The 14098-nt window shown below is 36.6% G+C and overlaps 3 protein-coding genes across 3 annotated transcripts; all 3 read left to right on the top strand.

The window, feature by feature from the left end:
• The first annotated feature begins 1142 nt into the window (after positions 1 to 1142).
• On the top strand, positions 1143 to 2017 carry LOC133704297 (RING-H2 finger protein ATL70-like). The gene has a single exon (XM_062129094.1). It carries the CDS (start codon positions 1286 to 1288, stop codon positions 1817 to 1819), a length of 534 nt encoding a protein of 177 aa, XP_061985078.1. The 5' UTR covers positions 1143 to 1285; the 3' UTR covers positions 1820 to 2017.
• A 3596-nt stretch (positions 2018 to 5613) lies between these two features.
• Positions 5614 to 7887, top strand: LOC133704873 (uncharacterized). Its single transcript, XM_062129912.1, has 4 exons — positions 5614 to 5778; positions 5877 to 5966; positions 6656 to 6923; positions 7476 to 7887. Exons 1-4 carry the CDS (start codon positions 5736 to 5738, stop codon positions 7756 to 7758), a joined length of 684 nt encoding a protein of 227 aa, XP_061985896.1. The 5' UTR covers positions 5614 to 5735; the 3' UTR covers positions 7759 to 7887.
• Positions 7888 to 9413: 1526 nt separating this feature from the next.
• LOC133704735 (uncharacterized protein At2g38710-like) lies at positions 9414 to 13410 on the top strand. The gene is made up of 5 exons (XM_062129676.1): positions 9414 to 9723; positions 11119 to 11238; positions 11744 to 11858; positions 12565 to 12658; positions 12995 to 13410. Exons 1-5 carry the CDS (start codon positions 9620 to 9622, stop codon positions 13198 to 13200), a joined length of 639 nt encoding a protein of 212 aa, XP_061985660.1. The 5' UTR covers positions 9414 to 9619; the 3' UTR covers positions 13201 to 13410.
• The last annotated feature ends 688 nt before the right edge of the window (positions 13411 to 14098 follow it).

Below are 14098 nucleotides of genomic sequence, written 5' to 3'. Positions count from 1 at the left end.
AAGTTGGAACAAAAAAAAATATAAAAAAGAAGAAAAAAACATTATGAATTACTGTTGTAATTCACAGTGATTTAGGTGTGAGTGAATAATAATTCCCCCACATCATTTAGATATCTTTATAATAATAAAAGAAAATGATGTTTTTTTTTATTTTACCAATTATTTTTAATGTAGTGGTGGTAAAATTATAATTTTTAGTTTTTTTTTAAACAAGTTTTTCTTATATTTGTTTTCTCTTTACATGTGTTATTATTTATTTGAAAAAATTATTATAAAAAAATTAAGAAAATATTATTTCACTATAGTAATTGCAATATTATTCTATTCTTCTACTATATTAAAAATTAGTTTGAGATCTTACATGTTTTTATTAACATATATAATTTTTACTATATTTCATGATATGTAAGTATCGACTTTTTGATTTATGATTATATTTTTTTCTTTATATCAAAAAACACAATAATAATAAGTAATTATGTTGAAGCACAAATCAAATAACTAATTGTTATTAAATCTAATCGGTCCATATTGAATTTAAAGTTACATCTAATTAAACTTTATCAAATCAAATCGAATTCAATAAAATAATGATTTAACCATTTGGTTAAGAATTTACTATGCTTAGCTTGTACCTCCACCTTCTAAAATTATTTACTTACTACATCATTTCTAATATAGCAAAGGTTATATTTATAATATAAGATATAAAATATATTTGTAGTATATGATAATTAACCTATTAATTGAATTTGTGACTTAATAGCTTGATTGAGTATTGTGGGATTCGAATTTAATAACATTAACTTTATACTTCTATATTGTTGTATAGATAAATCTTTTTTGTAAGGTTCAAAGTTTTTTCTTTGTTTCGTGCCAAAGTATCCATGCAATATTTATTTAATATATTCAAGAAAGGGGATGACAAGGGGCTTGAGATAAAATAACGTCGAAAGGTCACCACAGAAACAAGGCACCTGTTTTAGAAAGAAAAACTAGATAGCAACTAGCCGCAGTTTCAAGGCTAAGCCGTCGATTGAAAATTAATGGTTTAGTGGATTAAGAAGCAAGTTGCATTTAATGTTTTACACGATTAATATGATTCGAGTCTTCAGATTTTTCTCTCTTCTTCCCCCCTCATATATATCTTCCTTGCTTGAAATTTGAAGAACTACACTGCCTGCTTCATCCCAGCCACTTGTTGCAGCTATCTAACTTCAAACAAATCTAAACCAACCCCATTTACAAAAACACTTCTTGCTAGCCGTACAAGCATTCCAAGAAGATGAATAGCAGTAGTCCTGTAGAAACACGTCCACAAAATTTTGGTGAGTTTGCCCTCACTTTTGGGGCATCAATTGGCGTGTTTTCAGCAATGGCAATTGCTATTCTTGCTTCCTATTTCTGCTCCAGGAAACCAATACCCGCAGGCCATTCTCTTCATGATGTCTCCTTGTCCATAAATGGTCAAGACTCGGTCATTATAGAAATAGGCCTGAACGAAGCCACTCTCAATACCTATCCAAAGCTTCTTTATTCTGAAGCAAAGGAAAAGCTTGAAAAGGGTGATGATTTGGTAGCTACTTCTTGTTGCTCAATTTGCTTGCAAGACTATAAAGATAGTGACCTGCTACGGCTGTTACCTGAGTGTGGTCATCTTTTCCATGCACAGTGCATTGATCTATGGTTGAAGTTGCATCCTACCTGTCCACTATGTCGAAACTCGCCTGTCCCAACGCCAACCAATGTCACCGAAACAGCTTCCAGGGCACCCCGGAGAGTGTTGTATGATGCCTGGTTTGTACAGTTAATGCACTAAAGTTAATTTTCACTAAAATTTGTGATGATTGTAGAACTTTTGTTAGGATCTTTGTAACTGTACAAAGTTCGGTTGCTAATTAGAGCTCTTGATGTTAATTGAGATGATTTATATCTTAGTGTTTTCGAACACATGAGCCAATAGATGCTTGAATGCAATAGAAATGCAATGGTAGTTGTTTATCCGTCCTCCATTTCACTCCTTGGAACTCGTTATTTCGTTCATCGCTTTCAGAAATAGAACGTAATCACTGATGTCTCAGTCGGTCTTGGTTTGAGACCAGTTTAAGTACACAGAGAAAACTGTAGCTAAATTTCGCAAAATGTCTATGGTGTTCCATCCATGTTGAAAGGGTGTGTGGCTTACCCACAGAATTGGTTTAGTTGTTCACTTTCCACCCATAAAAACTCCCTCCTGCCCCAAAATGAGTGGATAGATGCAACATTTTTCATAAACCTTTATCGAACATATGACCTCTTTTGTATGGCTTCGTATTTGCATTTCACTTGGAAAGATTCATAGAACACCACTTTCTTCGAAGACAGCTGGACATTGTTCTCACCGGAGGCTAGCTTCTTTAAAGTCAACTAGTTTGACAATCTTCACTTCTCAAGTGAACAATGCTCACAGTAATTTTGAGAACTCAAATTGCAATTTGTGTGTCGAAGGATAACGCTTGTGCCTTATGCCATGAAAGCGACAGAGCACAGTTGATTAGTTTAGGAAACGTGAACAGCTCCACTGAGCACAGTGATCAGTCGGATTTTGATGTTATAGGATGTGCCACTGGAACTTCTTGTGGTGTCCTACTTCTGATCATAATCATAACCGTTGCTTCATATATGCTTCATATATCTGCACCAATGGCATGTAACAATCCTTCCATTCATACTTCTAGCAAAGATAGCAGCTCCATCACTGACCGAGGCTCCTTTGCAATCGAACTTGGCCTCGACGAGGCCACTCTTGCAAGCTACCCTAAGTTGCTATATCCACAAGCAAAGCTACAATCCAAGGTTAATCATTCACTAGCTTCTTCTTGTTCTACATGCTTAGGGGACTATGAAGTCAGTGATATGTTGCGGTTATTGCCTGACTGTGGTCTTACTTTCATCTCAAATGCAATTATGCATGGACTGTTGGTTAAGGCTGGATCCTACATCCCCGATATGTCAGAAATTGCCTGTGCCCACCCTCTGGACTCCTCTTGCTGAAGTGGCAGCAAGCATTAATTGATCTGAGAAATTTGTGTTTCTTTTCCATGTTTTTAGAGAGGCTGTTTTTAGTGTTTGTAGACATGTATTGTAGAGACTGGAGTGCGATAGAATCCATAGGAGCTTCATGTTAGGATTGTTAACTTTTAAGGTTTAGGGTTGTATGTATATTCTGCTTATTATTCTTCTTCCCTGGAGGAATGCCTTATACAGGCAAATATATATGTCGGTTTACAGAGTTCCTATTATGAAAGGAATACAGCAATGTATATCCTTTCAAGACTCCTATATAGATATGTCTTTTATATATGGAAAGCTACCCTCTAATTCGGCTAATTACATGTTAACAAGGATTTCTACATTGAATTCGAGATATTAACATCAATTTTTAGCTATAACTGAACGCAAGTTTGTTGAGCTAATAGTGCTGTAGAGGTTTTTTCGGTCTTTAATGGTTACTCAGGATAGCTTTTGGTCACCGAGATCAAGTCCTGTAGAGGGCCAGAGGCTGATCTTGAACAGAAAGATACATTGTTATTCAAGTGCTTGATCAAGGAAATATAGGTTACCTAGCTAGTAGCTAGTAATTAAACTTTGAGCTGGCCACCGAAAGATGTTTAGCCTAGTGATATTCTCCCAAATGAGAGGAAGTGAGGTCTTAGGTTCAAGCCCTATCCGTTGAGCTCACCTTGTCGCCTACAGAGCCACTCTTTAGCTTAAAGTCTATTGACTCATCTGGATGGCAGGCAGCTCCTCAAAAATTCCTACCAGGGGAAGTAGTCAACCCTGGTAAGTGCCATTACATTTATATGGTTTCTCTGTTGCTAACGCTAGAATTGCCAAAGAGAATCTAAATTGTTGATTAACTGGTACTGGTTTGGACTATTTCTGAGATCCTTGCGATATGAACACTTCGCAAAGAACTTTTCGTCTTGGTGTTCTGCATTGAACTCTTCCTGACTTAGTTTTTGGATTTGATAAGAAAAAAGACTTTGTTTTTGGCTTCTTCCTGTGGCAAAATCCTGAACGTTTTTGGGGATATCACATGTGGCATGGAATTTGGGAACAGTTTTGCTCAGGTGGGACTTGTGATTTGTGTTGTTATGTGGTTTAGTTTGATCATAAGTTACAAAATCATCATAAATTAGTGATGTTCTTCTGCATTGTTCTAATTGCTAAGAGCTGATTATTGTAATTCTGATTGCTCTCGTAGCAATTCCATGTTACTAGAACTGGACTTCACAGAACCTTAATGCCACCAGTTTCTAAAATTATATCCATACCGACACCTACCCGCACCGAAACACAGTTTCAGCACATTTATCCTACCCTTGATGTTTTAGGGTGTGCTCTGCCCAGAAAAAGGAAAAGGACCAGCAGAAAGAATTTTCTCCTGTCCTAAAATCCGTGGGGGAGAGTAGAAAGTTTTTTATGAACCTCTAATCATGGTTATGAGTACTTCCTACGGCAGGATCCTGCGAAGAAGAGGAGAAGGGCGAGCATTTTTTACATTACCTCAGTGGATACCAAGACAGTTGCTTCATTATCTGAAGATAATTGGATTACTCCGCCTGCTCCTCCAACTGATCAAGGTGGGGCACCGGCACCGGGCCCGCCTAGCCGTCCAACTGATCGAGGTGTTGCATCGATGTAGGGTTATCAAAACTTTAGATTCAAGTAAATACAATGACTGTCCACCTCAGACATCATAGATGAGTTATCCAAAAGCTGTTTTATGGCTATTCCAACCCTCCATCCAAGTAAATACAATGTTACCTCACTGCACTCTCTCCCCCCTCCAAGGAAAAGGTTTCTCTTAGAACCGCGGGCTTGCCACCGGCCCATATGCATTTGTTGGGCCCTTGTTTTGATTAAGGTTTGGACTAAGGCCCTGTTTGTTTTTTGGGCAGCCTGCTGGTTGCACTCCGAAAAGCATTTTTTATGCTTTGCCAAACCAAGCCTACCAAGCTGTGCTCTATTCATTATTCTCATCGCAGTAATTAACCACGTCACTGGTTTGTTGGTTTGGTTCTATCAAAACTATATTTTTTTAAAATAAAAAAAAATTATTTTGTAAAGAATTTAAAAACCAAATTAGATTTTATGGAAGTTGACTTATTGACTCAACTTGAGTTTTGACTTTTTTTTAATGCCTATTTTTTTTATACGGAACCGATTTTAAATTGATTTGATGAATTGGATTTAATGACTTGAAATATTTAACTCGTTAGAAGTAATCATTATTGAAAAAAAAAATCAAATCATCCAGAATCTTTAAACTAATTCAGGTAAAATTCTTTGAAAAGTTTTTAAGAAATGAAAGTGTTAAATATTTTTTAAAATAATTTTAGAGAAAATTCATGAAAAATCCAAATTATCTTAAATAAAAAATAACAATTAATTTTTAGTTTTAAAGAATCATGGGGTTAAAAAGAAAATCAAATTATTTCATACCGGGATTTTTCAAAATATAATTATTATAATTCAGAAAATTAAAATATTAATTCCGGCTGATAATTTGTTTTTTTTAAATCGAATCAATAATTTTCTTTATCAGAATTACTCGAACAACCACCCTAGCTTATGCTTTTCATCAGCAAATATATACTTACAGAATTCACAATTTTATCCCTCTCGATTTCTTCTTCTTCTTCTCCACCTCCTCTCAGCTTCCCCTCCATCCATCAAAAACAGATAAAATAATGTATCATCCGACCAGAGGCGGCGTTCGCGGCGGCCGAGATCGTAAGCTCTATCCTTCCCTATCTTTTGGGGTTTCTTTACTTTGATTGGTTTTGGTTTTCAGCGTCAGATTAACGCTAGGGGGTGTTGTTGATGTGCAGAATTTAGCTGGGATGATGTCAAGGCCGATAAACACAGAGAGAATTATCTTGGTCACAGTATCAAAGCACCAGTTGGTAGATGGCAGAAAGGTATTATCTTATTCAATTTCTTCTGCTGAACAGCTCTTACTTGTTGCTCTTCTTGATGCATAGTGAAGGGTAAATGGGTTTATTGAGAATTCACTGTTTCCAGTGAAAAATAAAGGATTCTTATTTAACGGAATCTGTAGATGAAATTTTAGTGCATAAATGGGAAGTTGAAGTGAGATTTTTTCGTTTGGGAAATTGAAGAGCTTAAATGTGATTAATAGTGCCACTTTGTTTTTCCAATGCAGCATGTTTTTTATGATTGGAATAATGTTGAACTGCTTTTGTCTTTGTTATTTAACGTTAAATAATGTCAACTAATGGATGATAGCAGCTATTCAAGCATGCGTGGTGCTGTAGATCGCTTGAGGTGTGTGGGGGTTCGGTCTTGAGATGGACATGGCTGTCTGCTTTTTGATACTTGTGTAATGCGGATCACTTTTCTTTTCTTTTTTTTGTTTACGTTGTTTGGTGTTCAGATCCACTATTTAAGTAGTGTTGTTGAGTCTTGAGAAAGATGTGGTGGTGTAATATGGATAGCAACGCAGAGCTTCTTTTTTATACTCTTCGATGTTCATAGTTGCTGCTTAATGGTCTCAGAGTTCCAGACATTATCTTTTATCTATTGCATGGAGATTTGAAAAATGCTATAATTAATTCTCAACCTTTTCTTTCCGTCATTGTCTTTACAGGAAAGGATTTACACTGGTACGCCAGGGATAAAAAATCCGGGAGTTCGAATGCAGATTTCTTAAAAGAAGAGATACAGAGAATCAAGGAAGAGGAAGAACAGGCCATGAGGGAGGCCCTTGGTTTAGCTCCAAAGCGCTCTAGCCGACCTCAAGGAAATCGTCTTGATAAACATGAGTATTCAGAACTTGTTAAGCGAGGTTCTACAGTAGAGGACTTGGGGGCTGGGCATGCAGAAGCAGCACGGGTTGATGGTCTTGGTTTCTCAAGGTTGTTAAATGATTAATGATATATGCATCATGTAGTTACTATTTCAACACGTGTGTGATTCTAACTGGTCCTATAGCATATTTGTGCATCAATATTCTGTGATTTTTATTCTTTGTCCGAAGCATATTTGTTTGGAATTTCTAATCTCTGTGTATGTGTGGTGTTGGGGGGAATTGGTCGAAAGGTGCTATTGTAGAAAGATATCAGGGGCAAGGCCTATGAGGAACTTGCTTGCTTGTGTTTATGCTAGTTGTTTGTTAGTTATTTTTTACTGGTGTACAGCATGGAGAGTTGATATTTTATTGTATAGAAACAGTGAGTGGTCGGTACACCTGTGAATTGTTCGCCCATGCTTGTGGTTCGGATACTGTAAGAATCACATGCTGTTTTATCTGTCTCTCCACTCGTGGGTGCACTAGAGGGCAGCAGCTGGACATGATACATATGCCTATACATGCAATAGTCTTTAGGTTTATTGAGGCTATTTTACCAGTAAGTAGCATGCTATTAAATTCCCTCTCCTTTTGGTTTGGTTTGAACCTCTTGCTGCAGGGCACCTCGGGCTTGGGAAGACCCAAGTACTCTTCCATCTATTGCCAAGGAGGCTTCACCTGAGCCAGTCAAGGTGGCTACGCGTGATCCATCAACAGGAAACTCTGAAGAAGATAGACCAGAGGAGGATGGAAGCAGCCGAAAGAAGAGGAGGCACGAGGAGAAGGAAAAGAAACATGAAAAGCATGATAGGCGCGAGAAGCACCATCCTCACGATCCTGACAACTGGAGGAAACGCCTGAAAGACAAGGAGAGGAGGAGACACGACTCTGACTCAAACTAAATATCCAATTCATCTGGATATTTTATCATTCCTAATAGTTCATGATAGAGATGGGGCAATTTGTTACTTTTGACTTTAACATTTCTGAGGTTAACTTCAAGTAAGATATCAAGTGATGTTATTGTGTTAGAGACGGGGCAATTTACTGCTTTCGAATAGGTCTCTCATACCCTAGAATTTCCTCTCTGAGCATGTCGATGCTTCACTTGATATCTCTGTTCTTCCCTGTGAAAATTTGGCACGCGGAAGTTCTTTTCCAGTGGATCTGAAATCAGAAGATAGTTCTGAGATGCTGCTTCTTTAAGTAGATAACTTTATTTAATTTAATGAAAAAGACAAAGAACTGGGGTTTCTTCAATCTCCTCCTCTACCTCGTAACCAAAAACATCTGGATTTCCCTTGACATGTACGTGCATATTGAAATGGAAACAACTCAACACAGAGAAAAGAAGCAAGACGGAGACCAAAAGCTAAGGCAGATACCAAATGGAAAGATCTCTTCATCTCTCTCTTTCTCAGTGTTTTCCTCTATTAGTTTAACAACAGACCAGAAGATCTCTTCACTGATTCACTGTTCATGCTTGGAGCCGGAACGTTGACTACCCGCAACCCCACAAGTTTCAGCAGCATCAACAACGCAGTCATCGCCCCCAACCAACAGTCATTTATAGCTGCCCTCCGCCTTCGCAAGGTGAAAGGTGGCTTTAATTAATCTCCACCCCCACCCAAAACAATCAAGATTTTGATTAAGAAAGAAAAGAGAAAGAAAAATCACTTTCTCATTTTAGTTGTGCAAGTAGGTTTAAGAATATCACTAGCTTTTTAATTTTTATAATTTTTTTTTAAAAAATTAAAATCATTTGATTATAGTCTTCAAAGAATTATAAGACAAGGTGAGTTCCCAAAAAAAAAATTGCCTATAAACTTGAGCATAATATTGGTTCTCTTTTTTATTCAAACATGAGAAGTTTTTCTTAGCTACTCGTTTGCCCAAACCTATTTTTGAAAAGGTACCTTTTTTATATTATTTTAATGCATTCAAATTAATTTAATAATATTTCACAAATAATATCTTTAGATTTAGAATTTATAAAATTAAGGAAAAAAACATATATCTTTAATTACTATAATAGCTCTCAAGATTTAAACTTGTATATTTGTGTTATTTAGAAAGTGTTTAAAAGTGTGATAACAATTGTTATTTAAAGTATTTTTTATTTGGAAATATGTTAAATTTTTTTATTTTTTAAAAATTATTTTTAATATCAATATATCAAAATAATTAAAAAATAAATTATTTTTAAGCCAAAAATTTTTTGCTCAACCTCCATTTAAAAAGAAAAAAAATACTTAACTGGAGCTTATTATAGAATTCATTATAATAAAAACATGTGAATTGATAACTTTTATAAAACATAACTCCTTTAGTAACTTTTATTTGAATATGAGATTTTTATTTTTTTTAAAATCAATTCAATAAAAAAGAAAAGATTAACAAATGCATTTAAATAATACTTCATAGCTATCCAAAAATAATGTAAAAGAACTAGTGAAGAAAACTTAGTTTAGGCCTTAAGGGAAAATTGAGGGGATAAAATAAAAAGAATTTCAACATGGCTAAGAAAACCTTAGTCTGTTTATCCAAACAGCAATACACCGAACGAGAAAAAAAAAAAAAAGAAGATCTCGTACGTTCTCTTCTCTCTCCCTGTCTCTCCCCATCATCATAACAGGGGACCAAAAGGGTCTCTCTGTTTCATTGATTTATTGGTATTACCCCATCAAAGATCATTTCTTTTTTGCTCTTAGGTTACTTTAAGAGAGAGAGAGTTGGTGGAAGGTAGGAAAGCAAGGAGAGACCATGGTGGCTGCAAATAGAGAAATGGCTGCGTATTGCTTTGATACTCTTGTTGCTCACTACAATTCTGAGGATGCTCCTCCTCCTGCTTTCGATGAGGGCCAACAGTAATCTCTACTTCACTCTCTTCGTCAGTCTATACATACACGTATATGTTTACGCGCATGCATTTAAAGTGGGTTCTTGAATTTCGATTGTTCTGTGGCTGCTAGTTAACTTTTGAGTGTTTTTTTTCTTAGAATCAAATGGGGCCTTTTTTTGGGGGATCGAATTGAGTGGAAAAGCTGCTTGATTGCGTGGAATTCTGTCTGTGCTTTGCAGGTTTAATTGGGTTTTTTTTTTCTGGATTCGTTAATATCACAAAGTTTCGATTTTTGAGTAGTTATCTGTTTTTTTTCCACTGTACTTGCCATGGATGATGCTGTGCATGCGTATCTTTTAATGATTTGTTCATTGAATCTTGCATTATTTCGTTTTTTCATTATTTTTTCCATTAATCACCTTACAAAAGTGCTGTATTTTAAGAAAATAATGGTTCGAAGTCCCAAAGGAAAAAATGTTAGATCTTTTTATTGTGAAATGCAGAGCCAACTTTTAAGTTTGCTTAAATTTCTTTGTTTATGCTCTGGGGAAACAGTGAAAAAGAGCGAACTTTTTATTGCCAAAATTCTACATTTCACTAGCTAGCCGTATCAAATTGTTTTATTTAGTGGAGTTCAGTTAAACATGTTTTTGTCAGAATGCCATCTTTTTTTTTTTTTTTTTTTTTTTTTTTTTGATTATCGTGGGTGTCCGGGCCAGCTTGCGCGCACCTCGACTAATCCCACGGGCCCTGAAGTTAACGACCATGTAAGCCTCCAGTGGCCATCATATGAGCAGCCATAGGGTTTGAACCTGAGACCTAAGAGGGAGCAAACCCCTTAGTCCCAAGCTCTTACCACTAGGCCACCACCTAGATGGTTAGAATGCCATCTTTGCTTCTTTGCATTGTTATGTTTTATCTCTACAGCTTTTTGGTGACAGCAACTTATGTTGTTTTTAACCTGTTGTGTGAAATCTTGGTCTCTTGACAATTATTTACCGTGAAGATTGAGTTGTCAAGTCAGCAACTTGCTGAATTGCATGGATTGGGTGAATATTGACAGCTCAGATTTTGAGATTCGTTGATTTTCTTGTTGTGTTGACAGCTTGAACAATCTCTCAGCTGTGCCATTATTGCTTAACGATAGCATTTCATCGTTTCTCTGAATACTTGGCCCTTCTTTGTTAGATTCCATAGAAGTGTTGATTTTTTAATAAGTTTTTACTTGATGGAAATTCAGTGTTAGATGATATTTAACAAGTTCATACATGTTGGGAATGCTGTCTTAGATGATTTTTGAGAAAATTTTGTAATTGTTTAGAGGTGGAATTAAAGTGATAATGTGCTGTGTAGAAGTATTTGCTGTCAGTTATGCACACTAGAACTGATCATATTTGACATGGTGGTGTTCCGGTTTCAGCCCGTTGTTCGTCACTTGGAAGAAAGTTGTCAATGGAGGTGAGCCTCATTTACGTGGATGCATTGGAACTTTGGAAGCTCTGTACATAATTACTGGATTCCGGGACTATGCTTTAACAAGGTATTGCTGTGTTTTATATCCAAATTATGTAGCTGTCATATATATTTCTGTAAAAAAAGCATATACCCTTCCAGGCCCATACCCACTCTGTTCCTTTTACAAAACATCCAGCCCTGCTTATCCTTTGAGTTGCCATTGCTAGGAATTGCTTATATCACATTCTAGTCCTAGAGCATGTGAAAATGGATTTGGATTCATGTAGAGAGGAAAAAAATCTTAATTGTTTTCCTTTTGGACTGTCAAGTGTCAAGAGTCAAAGATTCCTCCCATGCCCCCCCACCCCAAAGAAAAAACTTAAGAGATGCTTCAACCATTTAAATACATTTCTATAAAGTTTGGTCCTGCAACCTTGCTTTTTATTTATTTGAACTTATGAAATGGTTTACCACAGATGCATTCTCTTGTTATATCTAATTCTCCTTCTTATGCTGTTCCCCATGGTGTGACTCTGGTCTGGTATGGCATATTAATGAGGCTCCCTACTTTCATTTTCACTTTCTTGCAGTGCTTTGAGGGACCGCAGATTCCCTCCTATACAAGCTAAAGAATTGCCTACTCTGGAATGCACGGTTTCCATTCTGACTGATTATGAAACGGCCAACCACTATCTTGATTGGGAGGTGTGTGCTTTAACTTGCTTGAGTTTTTGGAACACTGGAGTTAGGATACTTTCTAATATCTAAATTACCAAGTTTTATTGTGGATAGTATAGTACTCAGTCATGTTTTCCATTTCATATGGTCTGACAGTTCTCCATTGACAAAAAAACTCTTAACACTGTGGCTGTGCTTTAACTTGCTGAACCTTAATGTTTTGTTAACAGGTATCTCCCATAGATTTACAAAATTAGAAGACAAACTAAAAAAAAAGTCAGCCACCTGCTAAATTTCATTTATAACTTCATAATGGCCTGCTCCATCATTGATTACCAAAAATGCCATTTCCCTTAAATAAGATTTCAAATATACATTTCTGTAATGACTCTTGTTTAAATTTTTATCAAGAATTTCACAAAAAGAATCTAAATTGTAGATGTTGACCTTGAAAGTTGTAGTGAAAAGAGGCTCTCCCTGTACCTACTTTTGAGTGCAATCATGTTTGGATGCTCAGAAGACACAATGAGGCTCAACTCAAGCCACGAGAAGGATTGATAAGCTGTGTTGCTGGTGCAATGCTTGATTATTCAAATGAATTTTAACCTAGAATGAATGGAAACTTGTCTAAGTTTTTCCGTGCAAATGCTTTCAAGTTGTATGTTTAACAGAATTCAGTGACCCTCTTCAATTTTCTTGCCTTTCCAACTTATTATGTGATCCTGGCTTGCAGGTTGGAAAGCATGGTTTGATTATTGAGTTTACTGACCCTAATAACAATGCAAGGCGAAGTGCCACTTATTTGCCTGAAGTGGCTGCCCATGAAGGTAACGTGGTTGTTTACTGCATGCCAGTTAACTTGATTGAGTTGTTTTTGGTTATCCGAGAGAAGTGGACAACGCAATCCGATCGAGAAAGAGAACGGGGAAGGGGAAGGGGAAGGGGATGCGTATTCCTGACATTTATGGTGACCCTAGCCAATTGTGTTCTTATTTAATTCTGGTAGATTGGCCAAGACATACAGATTGAGTTATTTACTCTGATTTTGTTTACTAGAATGGGAGATTTTTCTTATTTAATTCGCTATAAAGCCTCACGCCGACCCACACATGCAAGCTTTTTGTGTCGAACACCTGCTTATAATTTTGGCTTTTTGGCTTCAGGTTGGACGAGAGAGGAGGCAATTGACTCGCTGATGCGCAAAGCAGGCTACACTGGCCACATTACGGAGTCACTCCGGAAGTCTATACGAGTGACTCGTTACCAAAGCACATTATTTACCTTGACCTATAGTGATTATGTCTCATATGTCAGGGAAACCAGGGGTGCAGCTCCGTCTATTAATGGGGTGAAGCACGTCAACCATTAATTCATCCAACAAGCTTGGTTAAAAAGAAAACGTTTGTTTGGCATGAGAAAAAAAATATTCAAAATCAGACTATTGGGGTGGAATATATCTGTTTTTGTTCCACCAAAATTCCTTCAATAACTGTTATGAATTGTCCTTCTCTTTCTTCAAATTCATATGATTTTGAAGAAACAAAGAAGCAATAAACACACATTATGGTGATGAACTCAATCTCCGTGGCGCATCACACGACTTTCACAGATCTGCAGCTTCTCTGATAAAGCTGTACAGAACTTAAATTTATCCCAGTGGACGTTCATTTACCATGCAATTCTTCGTAATTTCATCTTTGGCTTGTATGCAGCAGGTAGGATCAATGGAATGGCGTTTGGCATTGGAATTAAAGAAAGAAAATGAATACTGGATGCTGTTAGGTGTATTTGTAGCTATGAATTACTCGTATGATTTACATGTGGTGAAATTTGAGCGTTGACTTTTACCTAATGCTGGAAAAAAAAAAGGTTTTACTCTTGTTTCTTTGATAGATCATAAAACGTGGTTTTACCTTTGGATTTTGGATACACGAAAATTTAAAAATAAATCAAGAAAAGATGGCCGTTTTCACTTCTGAGAAACAATCCACGTTACTTCCTCCTCTTGCAACGCGGCAAGGAGAAAACTCTCGAGGCCGAGAGTAAGCCTCGAGGATTTCCGACCAACGTTTACCATCTTTTTTTCTTCTCCCCATCTTCCTTTGTTTCTTTTTATTCTGATCTCTCTTGTTTTCTTTCTTCTTTGTCTGATAAGATCAAGTCGTCTCCATTTCACAGTATCCAGATCTCCATTACCACGAATCGCTTATCTCTAGCCACCTTTCGGAATGTTAGAAACTCATGTGGTCTTCGGAGAATTTGAATGG

Source organism: Populus nigra, chromosome 10, assembly GCF_951802175.1.
Source record: "Populus nigra chromosome 10, ddPopNigr1.1, whole genome shotgun sequence".
Classification (NCBI taxonomy): domain Eukaryota; kingdom Viridiplantae; phylum Streptophyta; class Magnoliopsida; order Malpighiales; family Salicaceae; genus Populus; species Populus nigra.
This window is presented reverse-complemented; position numbering and strand designations above follow the sequence as displayed.

What these genes read in the sequence shown, in the direction of transcription:
- LOC133704297 (XM_062129094.1), top strand. Translation starts at nt 1,286, where the DNA reads ATGAATAGCAGTAGTCCTGTAGAAACACGTCCACAAAATTTTGGTGAG.
- LOC133704735 (XM_062129676.1), top strand. Translation starts at nt 9,620, where the DNA reads ATGGTGGCTGCAAATAGAGAAATGGCTGCGTATTGCTTTGATACTCTT. An exon ending in ACCACTATCTTGATTGGGAG is followed by an intron (nt 11,859 to 12,564) that starts GTGTGTGCTTTA and finishes CCTGGCTTGCAG; the next exon opens with GTTGGAAAGCATGGTTTGAT. An exon ending in TGAAGTGGCTGCCCATGAAG is followed by an intron (nt 12,659 to 12,994) that starts GTAACGTGGTTG and finishes TTTTGGCTTCAG; the next exon opens with GTTGGACGAGAGAGGAGGCA.
- LOC133704873 (XM_062129912.1), top strand. Translation starts at nt 5,736, where the DNA reads ATGTATCATCCGACCAGAGGCGGCGTTCGCGGCGGCCGAGATC. An exon ending in AGTTGGTAGATGGCAGAAAG is followed by an intron (nt 5,967 to 6,655) that starts GTATTATCTTAT and finishes TTGTCTTTACAG; the next exon opens with GAAAGGATTTACACTGGTAC. An exon ending in GATGGTCTTGGTTTCTCAAG is followed by an intron (nt 6,924 to 7,475) that starts GTTGTTAAATGA and finishes CTCTTGCTGCAG; the next exon opens with GGCACCTCGGGCTTGGGAAG.